This window comes from Daucus carota, chromosome 4, assembly GCF_001625215.2.
Source record: "Daucus carota subsp. sativus chromosome 4, DH1 v3.0, whole genome shotgun sequence".
NCBI classification, from domain to species: Eukaryota; Viridiplantae; Streptophyta; class Magnoliopsida; order Apiales; family Apiaceae; genus Daucus; species Daucus carota.
This window is the reverse complement of record NC_030384.2, coordinates 33,188,163-33,207,939: the sequence shown is the minus strand read 5'-3', so window position 1 is coordinate 33,207,939 and position 19,777 is coordinate 33,188,163. Positions and strand designations below refer to the sequence as shown.

At 34.9% G+C, this 19,777-nt stretch overlaps 3 protein-coding genes across 3 annotated transcripts; 1 reads left to right on the top strand and 2 right to left on the bottom strand.

Moving 5' to 3' along the window:
- Positions 1–9,265: 9,265 nt before the first annotated feature.
- On the top strand, positions 9,266–11,792 carry LOC108216436 (protein NRT1/ PTR FAMILY 6.2). The gene is made up of 6 exons (XM_017389199.2): positions 9,266–9,405; positions 9,497–9,599; positions 9,682–9,899; positions 9,984–10,531; positions 10,614–10,957; positions 11,051–11,792. The coding sequence occupies exons 1-6, from the start codon at positions 9,403–9,405 to the stop codon at positions 11,581–11,583; spliced, it is 1,749 nt and encodes a 582-aa protein (XP_017244688.1). The 5' UTR covers positions 9,266–9,402; the 3' UTR covers positions 11,584–11,792.
- Positions 11,793–12,930: 1,138 nt separating this feature from the next.
- Positions 12,931–14,441, bottom strand: LOC108215996 (probable sugar phosphate/phosphate translocator At4g32390). Its single transcript, XM_017388644.2, has one exon. It carries the CDS (start codon positions 14,219–14,221, stop codon positions 13,175–13,177), a length of 1,047 nt encoding a protein of 348 aa, XP_017244133.1. The 5' UTR covers positions 14,222–14,441; the 3' UTR covers positions 12,931–13,174.
- Positions 14,442–16,106: 1,665 nt separating this feature from the next.
- LOC108215624 (heme oxygenase 1, chloroplastic) lies at positions 16,107–18,643 on the bottom strand. The gene is made up of 4 exons (XM_017388144.2): positions 18,055–18,643; positions 16,765–16,988; positions 16,444–16,551; positions 16,107–16,356 (listed from the first exon to the last, which is right to left on the bottom strand). Exons 1-4 carry the CDS (start codon positions 18,476–18,478, stop codon positions 16,264–16,266), a joined length of 849 nt encoding a protein of 282 aa, XP_017243633.1. The 5' UTR covers positions 18,479–18,643; the 3' UTR covers positions 16,107–16,263.
- Positions 18,644–19,777: the final 1,134 nt, after the last annotated feature.

Genomic DNA, 19,777 nt, shown 5'->3' with positions numbered 1-19,777 from the left:
TGCTATTTTAGAAATGTATAAAAATGATGAGACGTCCCAAAAAAGAAACTGTATAGAAATGACCGGCACAAAGGCCGGAGGGAGTACTGTTATTATGTCTATCCAGAGAACTGTTGGAGGACAAGACTAACCTTGTTTATACTCCACGGAAATTTAGGAAAGGAGACATATAGACTTGTTTGCCTGAAAATAATTGTGTACTACTTGGTGGGACTGATGATTTTGCCAAAAAACGCTGAGAAGTAGACCGTCGCGTTCTTGCATGCATATTGAGCTGTTGATAATGATGAAATGAAGTACGAAAATAAATCGGAGTGGACAATATGGGGTTGGTTCTCATAAATAATAGGAGCTTGGACTAAGAGATTAGAGAACTCTGATAGTTTAAAGACGTATTAATTTATATTATTTTGAACAAAAAGGAGCAATATCAATAAATCAAACGAGAGTCAAGAACAATCTTCCAACACTAACTGTGGTGGAGACACAAACCATTTGAACAATTCACCATACAAGAGATCCTAGCTAACAGCTGCCTTGGCCTGTTTTTATCAAACTTAACTATATTTCCTATTCCGAAGCACTAACACGACAACAGTCATCGAGGACATTTCCTAGTTCCATTTCCTAGTTCCAGATGATACTGGACTCCTTGAGTGAGAGCATTAACCGTGAGAAGAGAATCGCTTAATTTCCACTATCACATTGGCCATTCCCGGATGGACAGAGGCATTTACGTTTATCTTCAACTCGATCTCCTTCAGCTAGCTGGAGCACCCAGCTGACTATCTCTTCAGTACCAGATTCATCAACTTATTATGAATTGAATTGAGTCATTATACCAGATTCAGTAATCAATCCATTTAATTAAAGTTCATAAGGAAATCAATATACTTATATAAAGGAGAAGCGAGGGGCGTGTAGGTGGCGTTCTCACATCGCTCCGCTCTATTTTTCTAATTTTCTGGAATTTTTGGATGAGACTTTTCTTTTACTATTATTATATGTTAAATAGGAGAAGCGAGGGGCGTGTAGGTGGCGTCTCTCACATCGCTCCGTTCTATTTTTCTAATTTTCTGGAATTTTTAGATGAAAAATATCAAAAATTAGAATTACTTTTTTTAATTTCGGATATATTAGAAGTAAGTTTCAGAATCTAATTTTCTAGTCAGATTATTTATGGAATATAGTAACTTGAAAGTTTTAATCTGATTTTGTTTCTATATAATCAATATACTTATATAAAAGAGAAGCAAGGAGCGTGTAGGTGGCGCCTCTCACATCGCTCCGTTCTATTTTTCTAATTTTGTGGAATTTTTGGATAAAAAATATCAAAAATTAGAATTACTTTTTTTAGTTTCGGATATATTAGAAGTAAGTTTCAGAATCTAATTTTGTGTTAGATTATTTATGGAATATAGTAACTTGAAAGTTTTAATCTGATTTTGTTTCTATATAAAGTAGAAGCGAGGGGCGTGCACGCCTCTCACATCGCTCCGTTCTATTTTTTAAATTTTCTGGAATTTTCGGATGAAAAATATCAAAAATTAGAACTACCTTTTTTAGTTACGGATATATTAGAAGCAAGTTTCAGAATCTGATTTTATTTCATATTATTTATGAAATATAGCAGCTTGAAAGTTTTAATCTGATTTTGTTTCATATTATTTATGAAATATAGCAGCTTGAAAGTTTTAATCTGATTTTGTTTCTGATTATTTAATTATGGGAAAGAGTAGCACACAAGTCATTCTGCATCTATAAATACTCCTATAAATTGTAGAGTTTTGGATCATCTAAACACAACCTACTCTCTCTCAATACCACAACCCTATCTCTCTCTGGTGATAATTCTTTTACTCGATTTCTAACTTGGTGGTGCCGTTCTTGTGCAACGATAAATGAAGGCTGTTTACACGGTATTAAAAAAAATAAAGGTTGTTGCAAACAAAGGTAGTTATAGACCGCTATGTGGGAGTCGACAAATCCAAACACGGGAGAAAAATATAGTCATGACATGATATTGATGGATGATATCAATAAATTAACTATTAGTGATGTATGTTTGTTGGTTGTTCTTTTATAATTTGTTCATCGGATATATTTGATATGTTTGTTGTTGTTAATTGTTAATTTTTATATGATTTACTTTATATAAAGGAAAATATTATTCATGCATTATCTGTTTGCTCCGTTCAAGCAACTTTTAAGTGAAAACTGTTCATATTACAAACAAGAGTAGTTATAGACCGCTATCTCACGGATTTAAGTTAGATGTTTTTGTGCACCATCAATCCAAAAAAATTGGAGGAAGGTGACAATGTAAGAACATGATTACTTAAAAAAACACAAATAAAATTAAGATTTGTCGTGCTTTAAATTGTTAACTACGTGCAGAAATTTATTTTCATTTTTTTCACCATGAATTATAGTCCAATTTTACAATTTTATATATTAGTATTGGTGTTACATCAAAATTTTTATAATATAAAATTTATTTTATCCTACAAATATTAATTTTTAATCATCAATATATTTTTTATAGACAGTCACAAAATTATTGCATTGTACAAAAATTTATAGGCCACCGCAACGCGCGGCTTCTCAACTAGTTAAACTTAAAATGACAAACAACGTGAGCTCGTGGGTTTACCCAGTGCGCACCCGAAGGGTAGCGGCTGCGGGTTCCTACGTTAAAAAAAAAAATGACAAACAAAGAAATTGAAAGTAAATTAAACAGATAGGATCGGAGGAATATTCAAAATGGAGACCCCCTGTTAAAAACTATTTAACATAGAATTTTAAATTATGTGCACAAGTTTATTGAAAGATTGGTATGTGTTTTAGGAATGATAATCGGTCGATATGATTTGGTTAGATCAAATACTGTTTTTCAAAACCAAACCGAATTGAAATCTAAAATTCCAAAAATAAAAAATAAAGCCGAATTACCACTTTTCAGATCGGTTCGATTTTAACCGAAATCCTAAAATTATATAGGAACCATTTGAGAGCTTGTTAAAACCATTTGAGAGCTTGTTAAAATTATTGTCCACGACTCTGGATATGATTGAAACGAAGGCTAAAAAGTACAGGGATCCACATGCAGTGTTGACAAATACATCTATTGTTGCATTACAGCGTTACTTGTCCGACATGAGCAAATACGATTGTGCTCAGTCCCATGCACCCCATATACCAAATATCTCTACGCACTGTGAATCGATCCCGAAACAAATGTAAACTGTGCTTTATCGTATAACAAACGAGATTTAAGATAAGAGAAAGAGATCACAGAAAAGACACAAAGAAAAGAACCGGGTAGGCTCACTCTAATTCTTCCACTTGCATATAATGTTAAGATTAAAGATCCATAATCTTTGCATAGAGGATACTTGCATGCCATTATCAAGTATATCAGATCTGATTAGAAAAAGTGTTCTCACAGGTCACAAGTCTCACAGCTGATTAATAATTATTTACGATATCTGTTTGCTAAAATACTAATGCTGCTAGGTGGTCAGGAAAAATTTGAGATGGTGACGGATTATATTTTATAGACATGGAGTCAAATATCCTCGGGCTACTGGAATGTCGCTCGTAAAATGATTGAATTTGATTTCACAACGATGGAGTCGAGTTCGAGTCATTTTGATATATTATACGACTGATATTGAATTTCAAATTACCAGACTTGTGAGATCATTTTGAGCTTAAATGAGTCAGAATTTATATTTTTATACTATAATTCATATTATATATATATTTTTTGGGTAATCAATTTTGAATACGAAATTATGCTGAAGACATTACATTTGAGTTTTTGTCGATATCTGGTTAAACCGGTTTGAGCTTCCAAATCGATTTTAATCCAATTAAGGATGTTTGGATGGTTGAGAATCGGAAATGGAAATAAGGGTACGGGAATGGAGGGTATTGGAAAGGGTAACCCAAGGAGAGGGCAATGAATGATTATGAAGTTCTCATTCCGCATAAAAATTTTGCTAATCCAAATACAATGTATGAGTATTAGTTTTCAACTAGTTGAGAAGCCGCGCGTTGCGGCGGCTTATAAAAATTATATTAACGATCTAATATTAATATTTGTAGAATGTAATAATTTTGTGGCTGTATATAAAAAATATATTACTGATTAAAAATTAATATTTGTAGGATAAATTAAATTTTATATTATAAAAATCTAGATGTAATGCCAATACTAATATATAAAATTGCAAAATTAGACTATAATTCATGTTGAAAATAAATTTCTACACGTAATTAACAATTTAAAGCATGACAAATCTTAATTTTATTTGTGTTTTTTTTTTGAAAAGTAATCATGTTCTTACATTGTCACATTCCTCCAATTTTTTGGGATTGATTGTGCACAAAAACATCTAACTTAAATTCGTGCGATAGCGGTCTATAACTAACCTTACTTGCAACAATCTTTATTTTTTAATACTGTATGAACAGTCTTCACTTAAAAGTTGTTTGAACAGAGCAAACAGATAATGCATGAATAATATTTTCTTGTGTGCAAAGTAAATCATATAAAAATTAACAACAACAAACATGTCCGATGAACAAAACAAATTTTATAAAAGAATAACCAACACTAATAGTTAATTTATTGATATCATCCATCAATATCATGTCAAGACTATATTCTTCTCCAGTGTTTGGATTTGTCGACTCCCACATAGCAGTCTATAACTACCTTTGCTTACAACAACATTTTTTTTTAATACTGTATAAACAGCCTTCACCAGAAGAACGGCAACACCGAGTTAGAAATCGAGCAATAAAACTATCACCAGAGAGAGCTAGGGTTGTGATACTGAGAGAGAAAGTTGTGTTAAGATGATCCAAAACCCTAAAACCTATAGAGGTATTTATAGGTGCAGAGAGACTTGTGTGCTACTCTTTCCCATAATTAAATAATCTGAAACAAAATCAGATTAAAATTTTCAAGCTGCTATATTCCATAAATAATCTGAAACAAAATCAGATTCTGAAACTTGCTTCTAATATATCCGAAACTAAAAAAAGCAGTTCTAATTTTTGATATTTTTCATCTGAAAATTTCAGAAAATTAGAAAAATAAAACGGAGTGATGTGAGAGGCGCCACCTACACGCCCCTCGCTCCTCCTTTATATAGAAACAAAAAAAAAATTAAAACTTTCAAGTTACTATATTCCATAAATAATCTGAAACAAAATCAGATTATATAGAAACAAAATCAAATTAAAACTTTCAAGTTACTATATTTCATAAATAATCTGAAACAAAATCAGATTCTGAAACTTACTTCTAATATATCCGAAACTAAAAAAAGTAGTCCTAATTTTTGGTATTTTTCATCCAAAAACCCCTCGCTCCTCCTTTATATAGAAACATAATCAAATTAAAACTTTCAAGCTACTATATTCCATAAATAATATGAAACAAAATCAGATTATATAGAAACAGAATCAAATTAAAACTTTCAAGCTCTATAAATAATCTGAAACAAAATCAGATTCTGAAACTTGCTTCTAATATATCCGAAACTAAAAAAAGTAGTTCAAATTTTTGGTATTTTTCACCCAAAAATTCCAGAAAATTAGAAAAATAAAACGGAGCGATGTGAGAGGCGCCACCTAGACGCCCCTCGCTTCTCCTTTATATAAGTATATTGATTTCCGTTATCCAGGCTCATTAACCATGAAACGAACGCCCCTTTATAATTTATTCCAAAAAAAAATTCAAATTTCAAAAATTGGCTCAATTAAAAATAAACTCAGGTTCGAGCACTAAATATTTAATCAAATTTGACCCGAAATTTGAGATTGTCGACTTGACTATTCTTGTTTCTCCTAACAAACACATGAAAAAAGAGAAATAAATAAAAGACGAGTCTAGAAGAACGTTAGCTTTCTAATTTCTTAAAAAATTATTACTACTATATCGGCAGCAAGAATTTTTTAAAGAATATACCACGAAGAATATCCCTACCAAAGATCATTGTTATTTCCTTTAATGTTAGAATCATTAAAGATAAAGAGGATATCACGTACTTGATAGTGTAATGCATTATAATCATGCAAGTGATCACGGAATTTATAGATATCATTCTTAAATATAAGTTTCCTAAAAATAATTTTATATTTTTGAAGAGATAGCACCCGCGGCATAATATGTCGATTAGGAGCGTTTTGACTAAGAGGGGTGTATTGGATTGGGATTTTAAAACATTTTTTTGCATTCATGAAATCCGAGGGTATTCGATTGGGATTGTTTGAAATCCATTAAAATCTTGAGGTATTCAATTGGGATTTTAAATTATGCTACAAAATCTGGTGGTATTCAATTGGGATTTTAAATTATGCTTTAAAATCCGATGGTATTCAATTGGGATTGTTTAAAATCCATTAAAATCTGATGGTATTCAAATGCTGATGGATTTTTTTTCATTTCATAAAATGATGGATTTTGTGGCATTCTTCAGTGTATTTTAAGTTTTTTGAAATCCCACCAAATTCAATGAGATTTTGAAGCATTGTACCTAAATCCTATCAACTCTGCGACATTTCATCAAGAATCCGCACAAAATCAAAATCCTATACAATCCATTAAAATCCATAGACTAAAAACAATGCATTAAAATCCCAATCGAATACACCCCCGTAAGTTTAAAATTGTAATTTACGAGTAAACGTGATAAACTAAAAATTTAAACTATCTGTTGATTAATCTTAATTTATTAATGATTTATGAGTTATTTAAAAATATAATAATAAAAATAAAATAATTTTCAAGTAATTTACAATTTATGAAATTTAAAAAAAATGAGTCACTAAAAAAAATCTCAAACTAATTTTTCGTTTCAATCAATTTTTAATTTATTTCTGACTTATTAAATAAACGAAAAATGTTTAAATGGAGGAGTTATCCGGATGAGGCGTCAAATTTTAAGTCAACACGGCCTATTTAACAGGCGCAAAAGGTTTTCACCAAATGCCCTGGCCGGCGGAAGGTCAATTCAGCAATGGTGCAGGTTTTATTTAACAATATCATCATAATTTTCCACTAACATCAACAAGAAGCCTAGCAAAATCTGCATACAGTCCATATCAAATTGACACTTATTTATTTTCAACCAATCACCACATGACAATACATGTGGTCTAGTGTGGAGTAATATATATTGCTGCTAAAACTTTTATGGAGATAATTAATCAAATTTGATGCCAGGAAGAAAGAATATCATGGATTAGTGGAAGCACTGTTAACTATTTTGTAAAGATACTCCTCCCTTATGCCAGGAGCTAAGAAGCAACTAATCTATTCATACTTTTGGAGAAAAAACTTGTAGTATATGCTGAAGAAAATACTAGTGGGGGAAACAGGGAAAAAAGATCATGCAAAAAGAATGAATGTATATTTGAACATTTTTTGACAGCTGGTCCATAACATACGAAAGAGAGTAGCATACGTCTAGCGGAAAAAAAACACTGATGGTGAAAAACTCTAAAATGAGGTAATTTTCCGCTGAATGATAGTGTAGCACCCTGTATATACATCAAAACTTAAGGTTAAGTTGTCCAACGTTTTTTTCCACTGAACGTATGCTACTAACATAGGGACCTGGACCCTTTTTTAATATGCAGTAGGGATACTTGCTCTGTTGCTCATGTTATATGTTGCTGTAGTGGTTGATGGGCACTCTTAGTGTGCTGGTGCATTATGGTCTGTACACCTAATACATCACATGCTAATGCCATGTATGTTCATGTGAAGTTTGCACTTTAGCTTGGTTTCATGAGGTAGGGGAAAATGAGAGCTTGCAAGAATGCAGGCAAGGTCTTCGTAAGATTAAGACCTTAATCACTTAATGAGATGTTTTCAACTCTCCACTTATTTGATTCCATTTTCAGTAATGAGAGCTTAAGGGTGTTCTTCGGACGATAAAAGGAATGAACAGAATGAAAGAAAACCCCACCAAGCTGACTTCAGTTTCTGGCCATTGGTTACATGGTTGCTTATGATAATCGCGACCACTTTTACTAAGAATTGGATATCTAAGACTCTGTATCTGTGTTAAGATGCTGAACTGTTGAGTGCAGTTGAAATTTTGTCAGAAGTATCTTGTCAGATAACAATAATCATTACACTAAGGTTTAGATAAATAATCGCTTTCATTTCATTATCTAGCTTTCTCAATATTCCCACAGCTTTCTCAATATTCCCACAGAATGGCTGTTGGCGGGGTGGGGGGTGGGGGGGTGGAAGCTATAGCGTAGATATGTAGTTTATCTGCTAGAATTTACGAAGCTAACACTGAGAATGCTGTTAGGGGCTAAGTTATCATGTAGCTGGAGAACATGGATTTTTCACTTACCTGCCGCACCGCGCACTCGATACTTGGAATTGTTTGGTACACGAAAATACTTAGAACATAATTGATAAAGTACGTTAAAATGCATCAGTTGTGTGCTATGAAGTAAAAATGACACATATTATTTAAGATAACGAACTTATTTGGTTGACTACTTTATATAATTTAAATGAAACTCTTGAAATATTACTACATATATATTTAATATGTTAATATATGCCGAATAACTCCGCACCGAATTCGCATCATTTTAAATTTGTCGAATTTTTGTATTCGCCTAAGCACCCTCACCCGCACTCATGCTTGCTAGTCACGTAGTCTTCTTGAAGAATCGAGAGTTTGACACAACGTTGATAAATTCATTATTGAGGCAACACAGCCACCCTCATACATTCTTGAAAACGACAATTCAGTTCAGAAAGATATACGGGCTCTGTAATAACATGCATTTCATGTCGAAATCTCACCAGGCCGTTAGATTGCATGATCAGGCTAGTGTTGATTGACCCTTGATATAATTTCCAGTATGGACGATCTGGAAAAAGAAGCAAAAGGGTCTCAGAGGTGTAATTTGTGGGGCAAAAAAAGCACTCAGAACCTAAAAGACAAGGTGTAGAAATGTGGTTCACAACTCCATAACAAATCCTTACCATACAAGCTATTAGAGGTAGTTAACAAGCTATTTGCTATTGAATTAACGCATGCCCCAGAATTCAAAATACCTTTCGACTCACAAATCAACATCACCTTGTGGTTTTCTTATTATTCTAATTTTTTTTAAAGATGCATATCGACGAAACTTTTAATGCAAAATGCGGTAGGCCTAATCTCTGCCAAGCAGTGCCTGTCCCGAGCCGATAGTGGAGACTCACTTTATGTTCCAAATATTTGGCTATAAAAGGATTATTAAGTTTCTCAAGTGATGCAAGTAAGAAAGTAAGAAGCAATATCAGTGATCAGTAATCGAGTTTTCTTGTCACCTAATCAAGGCTCTCTGTTCCTATCAAGAGTGTGAGAAATGGTTAGTTAATTACCAGTAGCTCATGATTTTTCTATTGCCTCGGTTCTCAATAGCAAACATTTTATACAACTGCTTGTTCTCTGTCTTTCAGGAGGAGAAGATGAGTTTGACAGTTCCTGATGCTGTAGACTATAAGGGCTATCCTGCTGATCGGGCTAAAACCGGGGGTTGGGTGCCTGCTGCACTTATTCTAGGTTTGTTCATTTGCCTTATTTCTCTGCTGATCTTCTGAAAAAAAATGTGAGCTATAGGTTGGTTTCTTACTGAATTGTGCAGGTATTGAAATATGTGAGAGGCTTTCGACAATGGGAATAGCTGTGAACCTTGTGACATACTTGGGCGGAGTAATGCACGTTCCTAGTGCAGCTTCAGCCAATATTGTTACGGATTTTATGGGCACATCTTTTCTTCTGTGCTTACTTGGAGGCTTTTTAGCTGACTCATTCCTCGGCAGATACAAGACCATTGCAATCTTCGCGTTAATCCAGACACTGGTGAGGGATAGTGAACTTTAAGTTTTGTTTAATTGTCCTGAGATATGCTTCCATATGTTGAATAGCTGGTTTATGATGTTTCAGGGTACTGCTGCACTAGCATTATCAACCAAACTGCGACAATTTCGCCCACCACCTTGCCAGAATACTGCTCTGAACAACTGCAAACAGGCAAATGAGTTCCAGATGGGAGCTCTATACGTTGCTTTGTACTTGATTGCTCTAGGGACCGGTGGACTAAAGTCTAGTGTTTCTGGATTCGGAACTGATCAGTTTGATGAGAATAATGAGAGGGAAAAAGCGCAAAGAGCATTTTTCTTTAACAGGTTTTTCTTTTTTATTAGCATGGGAACTTTGATGGCAGTCACCGTTCTTGTATACATACAAGATGAAGTGGATCGAAGCTTGGGATACGGGCTTTGTTCAGTCGCGATGATAGTAGCCATCCTGATATTTTTCTCAGGAAGTAGAAGATACAGGTATAAGAAAAGTGTTGGAAGTCCCATAGTCTGCATATTCCAAGTTATTGCAGCTGCTACAAGGAAGAGGAAGTTAGAGCTTCCTTACAATGTTACTTTCTTATACGAAGACTCTCCCGAAGCTTCCAGGATCCATCACACGGATCAGTTCCAGTAAGCTTTCTGCATAAATCATATTTGTTGTTTTTAGATATGCTCATCATACAAAAGCTTGATGATTTTTATGTTGCTATAGTTTCTTGGATAAGGCTGCAATAGTTGCAGAGGGAGATTTTGATAAAAGCTGCCCTAATTCTGCTCCAAATCCATGGAAACTGTGCTCAGTAACAAGGGTGGAGGAAGTGAAAATGATGGCAAGACTACTACCAATTTGGGCCACAACCATCATCTTCTGGACTGCATATGCTCAGATGATCACCTTCTCAGTTCAGCAAGCATCCACCATGGACAGATATATGGGAAGTTTCCAAATCCCATCAGGCTCTCTTACTGTCTTCTTTGTTGCAGCCATCTTGATTACGCTCGCGTTCAACGACCGAGTCATCATGCCACTCTGGAAGAAATGGAAAGGAAAGCCAGGTACAACTCCACATCCTTGTTCCAAAATCTGAGCCCTTGTCTGAGAATTTTTACTATTGATGGCTTACATGATTTAACTTCTGTCCCCTCCAGGTTTGAGTAGTTTACAGAGTATTGCAGTAGGCCTGATCATGTCCACTATCGGAATGGGTGCAGCAGCACTAGTTGAGATGAAAAGATTGTCAGTTGCAGAAGACGCAGGTCGCAACACTCCAGTTCTGCCCATAAGTGTATTCTGGCTGATCCCGCAATTCTTTCTTGTGGGTTCTGGGGAAGCCTTCATTTACACGGGGCAGCTTGATTTTTTCATAACTCAATCACCTAAAGGAATGAAAACAATGAGCACGGGTCTGTTCCTCACCACGCTCTCTCTCGGGTTTTTCTTGAGTAGTTTCTTGGTCTCAGTTGTGAAGAAGGTGACAGGAACTAGTGATGGACACGGATGGCTGGCCGATAACATAAACTTCGGAAGACTGGACTATTTCTATGGTCTTCTGGCCATACTTAGTGCCATAAACTTTGTGATATACATAATATGTGCAATGTGGTACAAGCCACAGAAGGCTAAACCTGTGGTGGAGATGGATGACATGGGGAAGAATATCCTTCCAGAGGACAAGTGCTAGTGAATACGTAAAAAAAGCTAGCTATAGGAAGTGTGAGCTAGCTAGCTATTTAAGTTTACCTCATCATCATTAGATATGGTTTCCAAGTTCTGTTGTCTTGTTGTTCTTTCCCTTTCCATCAATAGACTGAATCAGGGTGTGATTTTCCACAACATTCGGATGAGTAAAACTTACTTCCGGATGAGATATACTAAATATGTTTGGTTTAACGACGTATGGCAGCATAAGATATTAGACACGGCTAATAGGTCGAGTGACCTCTCTTGACTAATAAATCCTTCTAAGCCGGCATTTAAACGATTTTCTGACAAATTGAGCGGGTAAAAGTCCTGAGTATGTAAAGAACATCTGAGAGCTTGATAATAAAGCATACCTCTAAATGGACAGAACAATATCACCAGAACATCCATTCTAGAATTTTAACATGCAAATACTGGACCTCCATAATGCCACATGACCTTTTGGCTAGTCTATAAAAACAACTGAACTTTACAAACGATGCTGATTCCCAGCTTGTACTCAAACGGTTATCAATTATTCTGTGGTGAGAGCGGAAAGGTCCTTTACAGGACCACGAAGGAATCGAATTTTAGGCAGGCCAGTATGCCAGGGATGACAACATTGTAAATGTGTAAAATATTGTAACTATGCAACACAGACTACACAAATCAAAACAAGCATAGGTTAGCAACAAAAGAATCAAAACAAGTATGAACTCCATTTGGAAAAACCGGCATAACTCTTCTAGTTGCTTTCATTCTAGTTTGTGCTTGTCGAAAGGACAACTTTAAGCTGAGAGTTCACATTACTTAATTATTCGCAACGATAGTCAACATAAATGGACCTTCTTACTTGTCAGAATATAAGATTAGAGAATTGTTTGCATTATAAGTTACCGATTGGGCTAACGGGTGCTACTGATCATCTTCAAGTAATACATTGTGTCGTATCACAAAGAATTCAGAGAGAACTAATATAATTTGGATTTAGTTATCAGTAGAGTTGGATCAGATGTTTCCTGATGTTTACCTCAAAATGCAAAGGTCAGATGGTAGATCACTTGATATCCTAGTAAAACTTTCTACTTATCCAGTTATCCGCATACAGCTGAGAATTTAAAGTATTCCTTTTGAAGTATTCTAAACAATTTCAATCAAGATTTGCCAACGTAGATATACATCTGACGATTAAACACTCACTATAAGGCCACAGTAATCAAAAACTGGAATAATATAACAGAACCAAGGTCCGGCATGTTTTTCTTTATACTAAGTTGACACTTGCTCAAGAGGTAAACCATAATCATTAATAAGAAGGTATCATTTTACTAGGCCGAGCAACCAAAACAACAATAAAGAAGAAGCTATGGGATAAAAAATTTAGGTCCAGTGAGGAGAGAAATTATCAAGTAATAAGCCTGGAGTCCCTCAGGCGTTTAGATAACATCCAAATGACAGATTAAAAAACTACAATTAGAACTCCTACATAACAAATGCCAACTGACAAAGGACCTTGAGATCTAAATTCCACATTTACTCATCCTCACTCACCATTTGGCTCTGCATTACGTACGTGGTTCTATTTTTTGTATTCATTTATCAGACTCATTCTTACCTTCTGCATCTTTCCCTCTCTCTTCCAACAACCGCCCAGCCTCCTCATCAGTCTGCTGTTCTTTCTTCTGCGCTTCATTTGCCTTCATGTCCTGCAATTTTGCGTGATTATAATATGCAACACCCAGGAAAGCCAATCCGTATCCTACCAAATTAATCCCTGTCACCGTATCCTTAATCACAGACCAAGAAAACGCAATCAACAACCAATCTTTAACCACCCCAGCCACATTCATAGTCAAAGCCGAAGTCTTCCCAACAAGCAAAAACACAGCTAAATTCAACGCAAACGCACAGACAGAATTCGTCCCAAAAACCAAGAAATCAAAATGAAAACTCGAAGTCGCCATCAACACAGGTAACTCCACAATAAACCAAGGAACCGACAAAAACACCAAGCAACAAGGGGCAACATAATACAACGAAGTAATCGGATTCAACTTAATCCCCTTGGCATTCAACAAAATTTGTATCAAAACCAACCTCGTAGCCTCAAATGCCACAGCCCCTAATTGCAAAACCACCCCAAAAACATCAAACTTAGCCTCGCCATAAGCCGCAATCCCCACACCAAAACTAATAGAAACCATATTCACCATAGTATCCGACTTGAACGATTCCTTCTTAAACATAACCCCAATCGAATAAACAGCCACAGGCATCAGAGCCTTCAACATTTGTATAAACGAAACAGACAAATAAATATAAGCAGAATTAGACAACCAAAGACTCAAAGCATAAAGCAAACCAATAGGCACCACAGACTTCAAATAAAGATCCTTAGACATAGTCACAGGCTCAACAACCTTAAAGAACTTAACAAGAACAAAAGCAAGTGAAGAGCAAAAGGCCATGTGAATCATAGTAAGTGAGATGGGGTAAGGCCAATTGTAGAGCTTTCGATCCAAGATGTACTTGTTATAGACAATTACAGAGAAGCTGAGGAAGATCCAGACAGCAACATAGGTGTATGAAAGCAAGATTTTCTTGAGCACCCCTTGAGAGATGGCACCTCCTTTCCCCATAATTCTTGTAAAGATTTGATTTTTAAGAATAAAGATGTGATTTTTATTGTGTTGGTCAGGGCCTGATGAAATCCCTCAATAGGGTCGAAGGATTAGGGGAGATTAAAGATGGGTATGATTTGGGGAGAGTTATATATGTATAATGCAGATTATAATAAGACCGAGTAAACAGAGTTTGAAGAAGAAACTGACGACACGGAGACCAGTTGTTGTAGATCAGTACTCTTCTGATGCTGGGAATAGAGTTGCGTTCGCAAATTGAATTGGGATTTTTTTATTTTTTATTTTTTTGAAAATTGAATCGGGATTTTAAAATATATTTTTATCATTCAGGGTTCGATAATTTAGTTCAGATTTTAAAAAATATATAACACTCATTAAATATTTTCCTTAAAAAAAACAATCATTAAATATTAAATTATAATGGTATATTTTGCTATAAAATTTGTTATATTTAATCAGAATTTTCAATTTTACTCTAAAATATAATAATATTTAATTGAGATTATTCAAAATCTATTAACATCCAATGTCATGTTACAAAACACTTGGTTTTTTTAAAATGAGAATAAATCTCAACAAATATGATTCGGCAGTTCACCATGATAATTCTTAATTATCATTCATTTAAGAAAGCTTATCATCTAATTATCGGACATGCAAAATGGCCGGAGAAATTTAGACGATAAAACTTTAATGTCCGAAAAAAACCCGTCTTTTTCCAAGCATCCTGAAAATAAAACAAGGGAAATAAGAAGAATATAATCAATATATAACAGATTATATATATTATAAAAATAAAAGATAATATATCCAATAAATAATTATTAATAAAACACAATTATGATAACTCATAATTGAGACAATTAAGCTCTAAATTAAGGCACAATTAATAAAATATTAACGTCCTCAATTAAGACACAATTAACGCCCTCAAATAAGGCACAAATAACTCCCTCAATTAAAAGGCACAAAAAAATCCGTCAATTATGAGGCACAATTTACGCCCACAATTAACGCCTCCATTAAGACACAATTAATCGTCTGCACTGTCGTCGTCGCCGTCCTCGGCCACCACCGCTCGCGTCGCTATCTCTCCCGCTCACGAACTGAGCATAGCGACTTCGTTAAATCATATGTTGATTTAACTTCAAGACGTTAAAACCATTCTCAAATCTCTTTCGCTGGCCCTCTTTCTAGGCAGTATCTTTCTCCCACGTCTCTCTCGTCCGCTGCTGCAAAGTGCCGCCCAACCTCATGGAACCCCACATACCTCCTTCAACTAACCCGACGCCTCCGTCTCCAACACTGTTGTCACACAACACCTATTTGTTTCGGCCGATTACCGCCTTCTTCACCAACGGGAGAAAAAGATGAGTTAGGAATTGTAATCAGACCCCATTTTGTAAAAGGGCTCGATCTCGAAAACCCATGTCTTGTAATCTGATTGCAACCCATGTTGAAGTCAGTGATGGGGGTTTGAAGGCCTTTTTAGTGCCGAAGAATCAAGAAAATCAAGAGAAAGATCAAGAAAATCGAGAAAAGGGAGGCTTCATAGTAAAGCTTTTTTATGATAAACAAGTTTTAACCAACCCTGGTTCTTGGGTTCTTTTTAAACTTTTTTTGATACTCTGAATAGAACGCTTGTTTTAATCATGCGAGAAGTATGCTATCGAAAAGTGCCAGCTGCCTTGCACCTAATGTATTGACTTAAATGGACTACAACAAATACTTAACGTCTATGTTTTTCTCTAAGTAGACACAGACGCAACTTTGCTTCTTAAATCTCTTTCGGTTAACTTCAAACCAATATATACAAGTTACACGTATTTACATGTACAGGCAGATTTAGGAATCAATAAACTGTATGATCAACAAACACCACTTCAAATTAATTACATTTTATAAAGATGAATGTACAAGTTATGCACAAAGCATTGTACTAAAAAGAAACAGTATCAGACCTTGACGAAGCAATAACAATTTATAGTGTCCAGCTTATACTTGAACAATTATAGGTGCCACTGGCGCACTTTTGGCCATTACGACAGGATCAGACGGAGAATATCCCCAGAGTACTTGAATGATTTTTCAGTTTCTTCCAAACAATGATTCTTCTCCTCCCTCGTCCAGCTCTGAACAAAAACAAGAATAATCTGTAATTAGAATTCAGAATAGGGAACTAGAAATTTTGGAGGATTATAAGAGTAAAAAAAAATTACTTCAGCAACTCTGTTCAACTTCTCCCTAACATTCTGCAACAATTGGGACAATTCACTCTCCCATTTGTAGAATTCCAACTCTTTGCCATTTAGTATTTTCTCAGCTACCTGAATTAGACAGGAAGGAATTTTATCATGTCTCTAGAGTAGCACAAGAACAAATTTTATTGGTTACAATTAGTCAAGCAATATATAACGCTGCAAATTGAGTCATTATAAGGACGTCAATCAGATGCACAGTTTGATCGTAATCTGCCGACTTAGCAAATGGTTTCAGACAGCATAAAAGCATACATTCCATCTTTAATGGCGAAGGCTTACCTTTCTTCCAATCATTCGACCACCAGCTGAGTGGGCAAAGTAGATGTTGTAAAAGTGGCAAATAAATGCTTGAGGGTCTGTCTTAGATAATTCTTCAAGTTTTTGTGCATATTGGAGCCCTGGTGTAGATGGTTCAGGAATGGTGTGACCTTGCTCCTCAAACCATTTCAAATCTTTTGCCAGGCTTGCCGACCTTTCCAATCCTGTGTTTCTGAATTCAGCATCTGTCCCAAATAAAAGAGTGAATTAGGACTTTTATTAGCTGATAAGATCACTGATAAACAACTCCCACTTTGCTTCATAAGTCGGTAAATATAAAGGCATTGTAAAGAAAGATTTTAACATATACAAATTGAATTGCTTGATAACTTATGGGCAACATATGACTAAAGTGTCTTATGGGTAATAACATAACAAAAGCTTCAGAGGATTATAATATCAACAAAGTTTCGAAGAACAACATATATATATGTGGAGCATATTGACAAGCAATATTCAAAAGATTAGAGTTTAATTACTATATTGAGGATCAAAAGGTTAAGGGAGTATGAGCATCTAATCAGAAACTATATAGTAGCAGCCAGAGCCAGATTCAGGAGAGTGATTTGAGGTGATTAACACATATTATACTGTATAAACTTACTTGTCACTTTACTAAAGAAACTCAAGAAATAATTGTATGCAACATGATTTCTCTCCTAAAATGATAGGCATGGCCCTCACAATCTTGTGAGGCTTGGTCTGACAAGATAAAGCCCACGTGACAAGAAAGGTACCACAGCAACTCGACTATTAAATATTGTCATGGTTATCATATCATATCATACTAGTGTATTATACTATATTATCATGCCTGAATTATCATCTTCCTTTCAAGAGTTTTCTGGGACAAGTTGAACTAGTTTGAAGTAACTTTTTTGCAAATAATCTGTATCTGTAATGTAATTTATAATTTTGGAATTCTACAGCCTGACTAAAATTTGGAGTGACTGCTAGCAGAAAGACGAGTAAAAACACGCCTCACTGATATCAGCAGTATTGCTCAACGATTCTCTAGACTCAGGTGATCATATAACTTGGTATAGATACTTAATATGTAACCTAACATTTCCTAATTATCCCTTCGCTTTCTTTCTCCCTTAGGAAACTACTAGGATCATAGTGCTTACCAAACAATACCCGACATCGACAAAGAAAACAACAGAGCAAGTATCATCATCATCATCCTTATCACAAAAAATACCTACAAAAATTGACAAAACATTGTTTTTTTTAAAAAAAAAACCTTACATTCAGGGAAATCAGCCTTATCAACAATACCCTCAAGAGTATCATAAACCAGCTTACTATCCACCAAGAACTTTAAATACCCTTCCACAGCAGGCTCCCACTTAGCCACAGGCTTCTCCTGAGGCTCCTTCTCCCCCTCCTTAGCCTGATCTTTAGTATGCAATTTCATGGCCACAAATCTCATCTCCTCAACAAACCCTTTAGCCTCACCAGGGTACCTTTTCTTGGACTTCTCAGCCGCAGTTGTTGCTGAAGTAATCACCATCTTCTTTAAAGTCAGAGCCTTTCCGGTAAAACCCCAAGAACTGTGACTAGGGTTCTTAATTGGGAGAGAAAAGAAAGTGGTCTGGAGATTCTTGGGAGCAATGACTTGGGGTTTGTTGAATTTGAGCTGGGATGGAGAGATTGAAGTAATTGAAGCCATTTGAAGCACGAAAGTGTATTAAATTGAGAAGAAAGCTACAGATTAAGTTTCAATGGAGTAAACAAACAAGTGTGGCGTCTAATGGATGTTCACTTATTCTTCAAGACAACACAGTGCCGTGCATATTTTTCTGATGCTGTATAATAGTATTGTTGGGCCAAGCCCAGAACCGAGCCCCGACAAGTATCGGTTTTTAGTTGGTTTTTAGTTATTACACGTATTGGAAGGCAAATAGTTAGGATGGATAATTTCCTTTATTAACGTGGATAAAATTAAAAACAAGTACTCTCTCCATCTTTTTTAATTGTCATATTTCTATTTTGTTAGTCAAATTGACTAACTTTTGATCAAAGATTACAAGTCATTTTTTCATTATTTTAAAAAATTGAAAATTACATCTTAAAATAGATTGAAAGTTATTTTCAGTAACATATTTTTTTATTTGAAATTAATAAAATATTAATAATTTCTAGTTAAACTTTGGTCAATTTGAATGGTACAAAACCAAAGATGACAACTAAAATGGGACAGAGGGAGTAACAAAATTTTTGAAAAGTGTGAGATACTAAATTTTTTAGTTATATAGAAATTAAAATTTTTAATTAAATTTATTTACTTTGTTTCAAATTAATATTTTATATAATGGTGGATTGGTTTGATATGAGTATGTATTTGGAATGAAGAGTTTATTAAAACAGGTTATGCATTAATTTTTACGTATGCGAATATCTCCAATTATTTTCGATTTAACTTAGGTCTTGCTCCCGAGTTTTTTTAGGGGAGAAAGCAAGTGAAAGCAAGTGTGCTTTCACTTTCATCCCACTTTTGGAGTGAAAGTTTTGGAGTGAAACTATGCTATATTTTCACTCACTTTCACTCGCTTTCCTCCCTTTAAAAAACTCGGGAGCACGAGTAGGAGTGAAAGTTAGATAACTTTACTTCCTCTTCACTTGCTTTCCTCCCTTTTTAAAACTCGGGAGCAGGGCGTTAATGTTGACTCGAGACATTTCATTAAACCTCATGTAAACTCCACAATCATAATAGTAAACTAGAATCTCTTCAGTCTCATTTTATTAAAAATTCAAAATAATAATAATTTTTCTTACATCTTCGAATACCTCAAATTATCTTCAATTTAATTTAATGTCAGCTCAAATATAATAATTTAATTAGCTTTCATCCTTTTTGCGGAGTGAGTATGAGTTAATCACACTTTGCAATCTCTAGATTTGCTCCAAACGCAGTTTAATATCTGAACTTTAAAATGTGGCAATATGCACCCCACACTTAACATTCTCG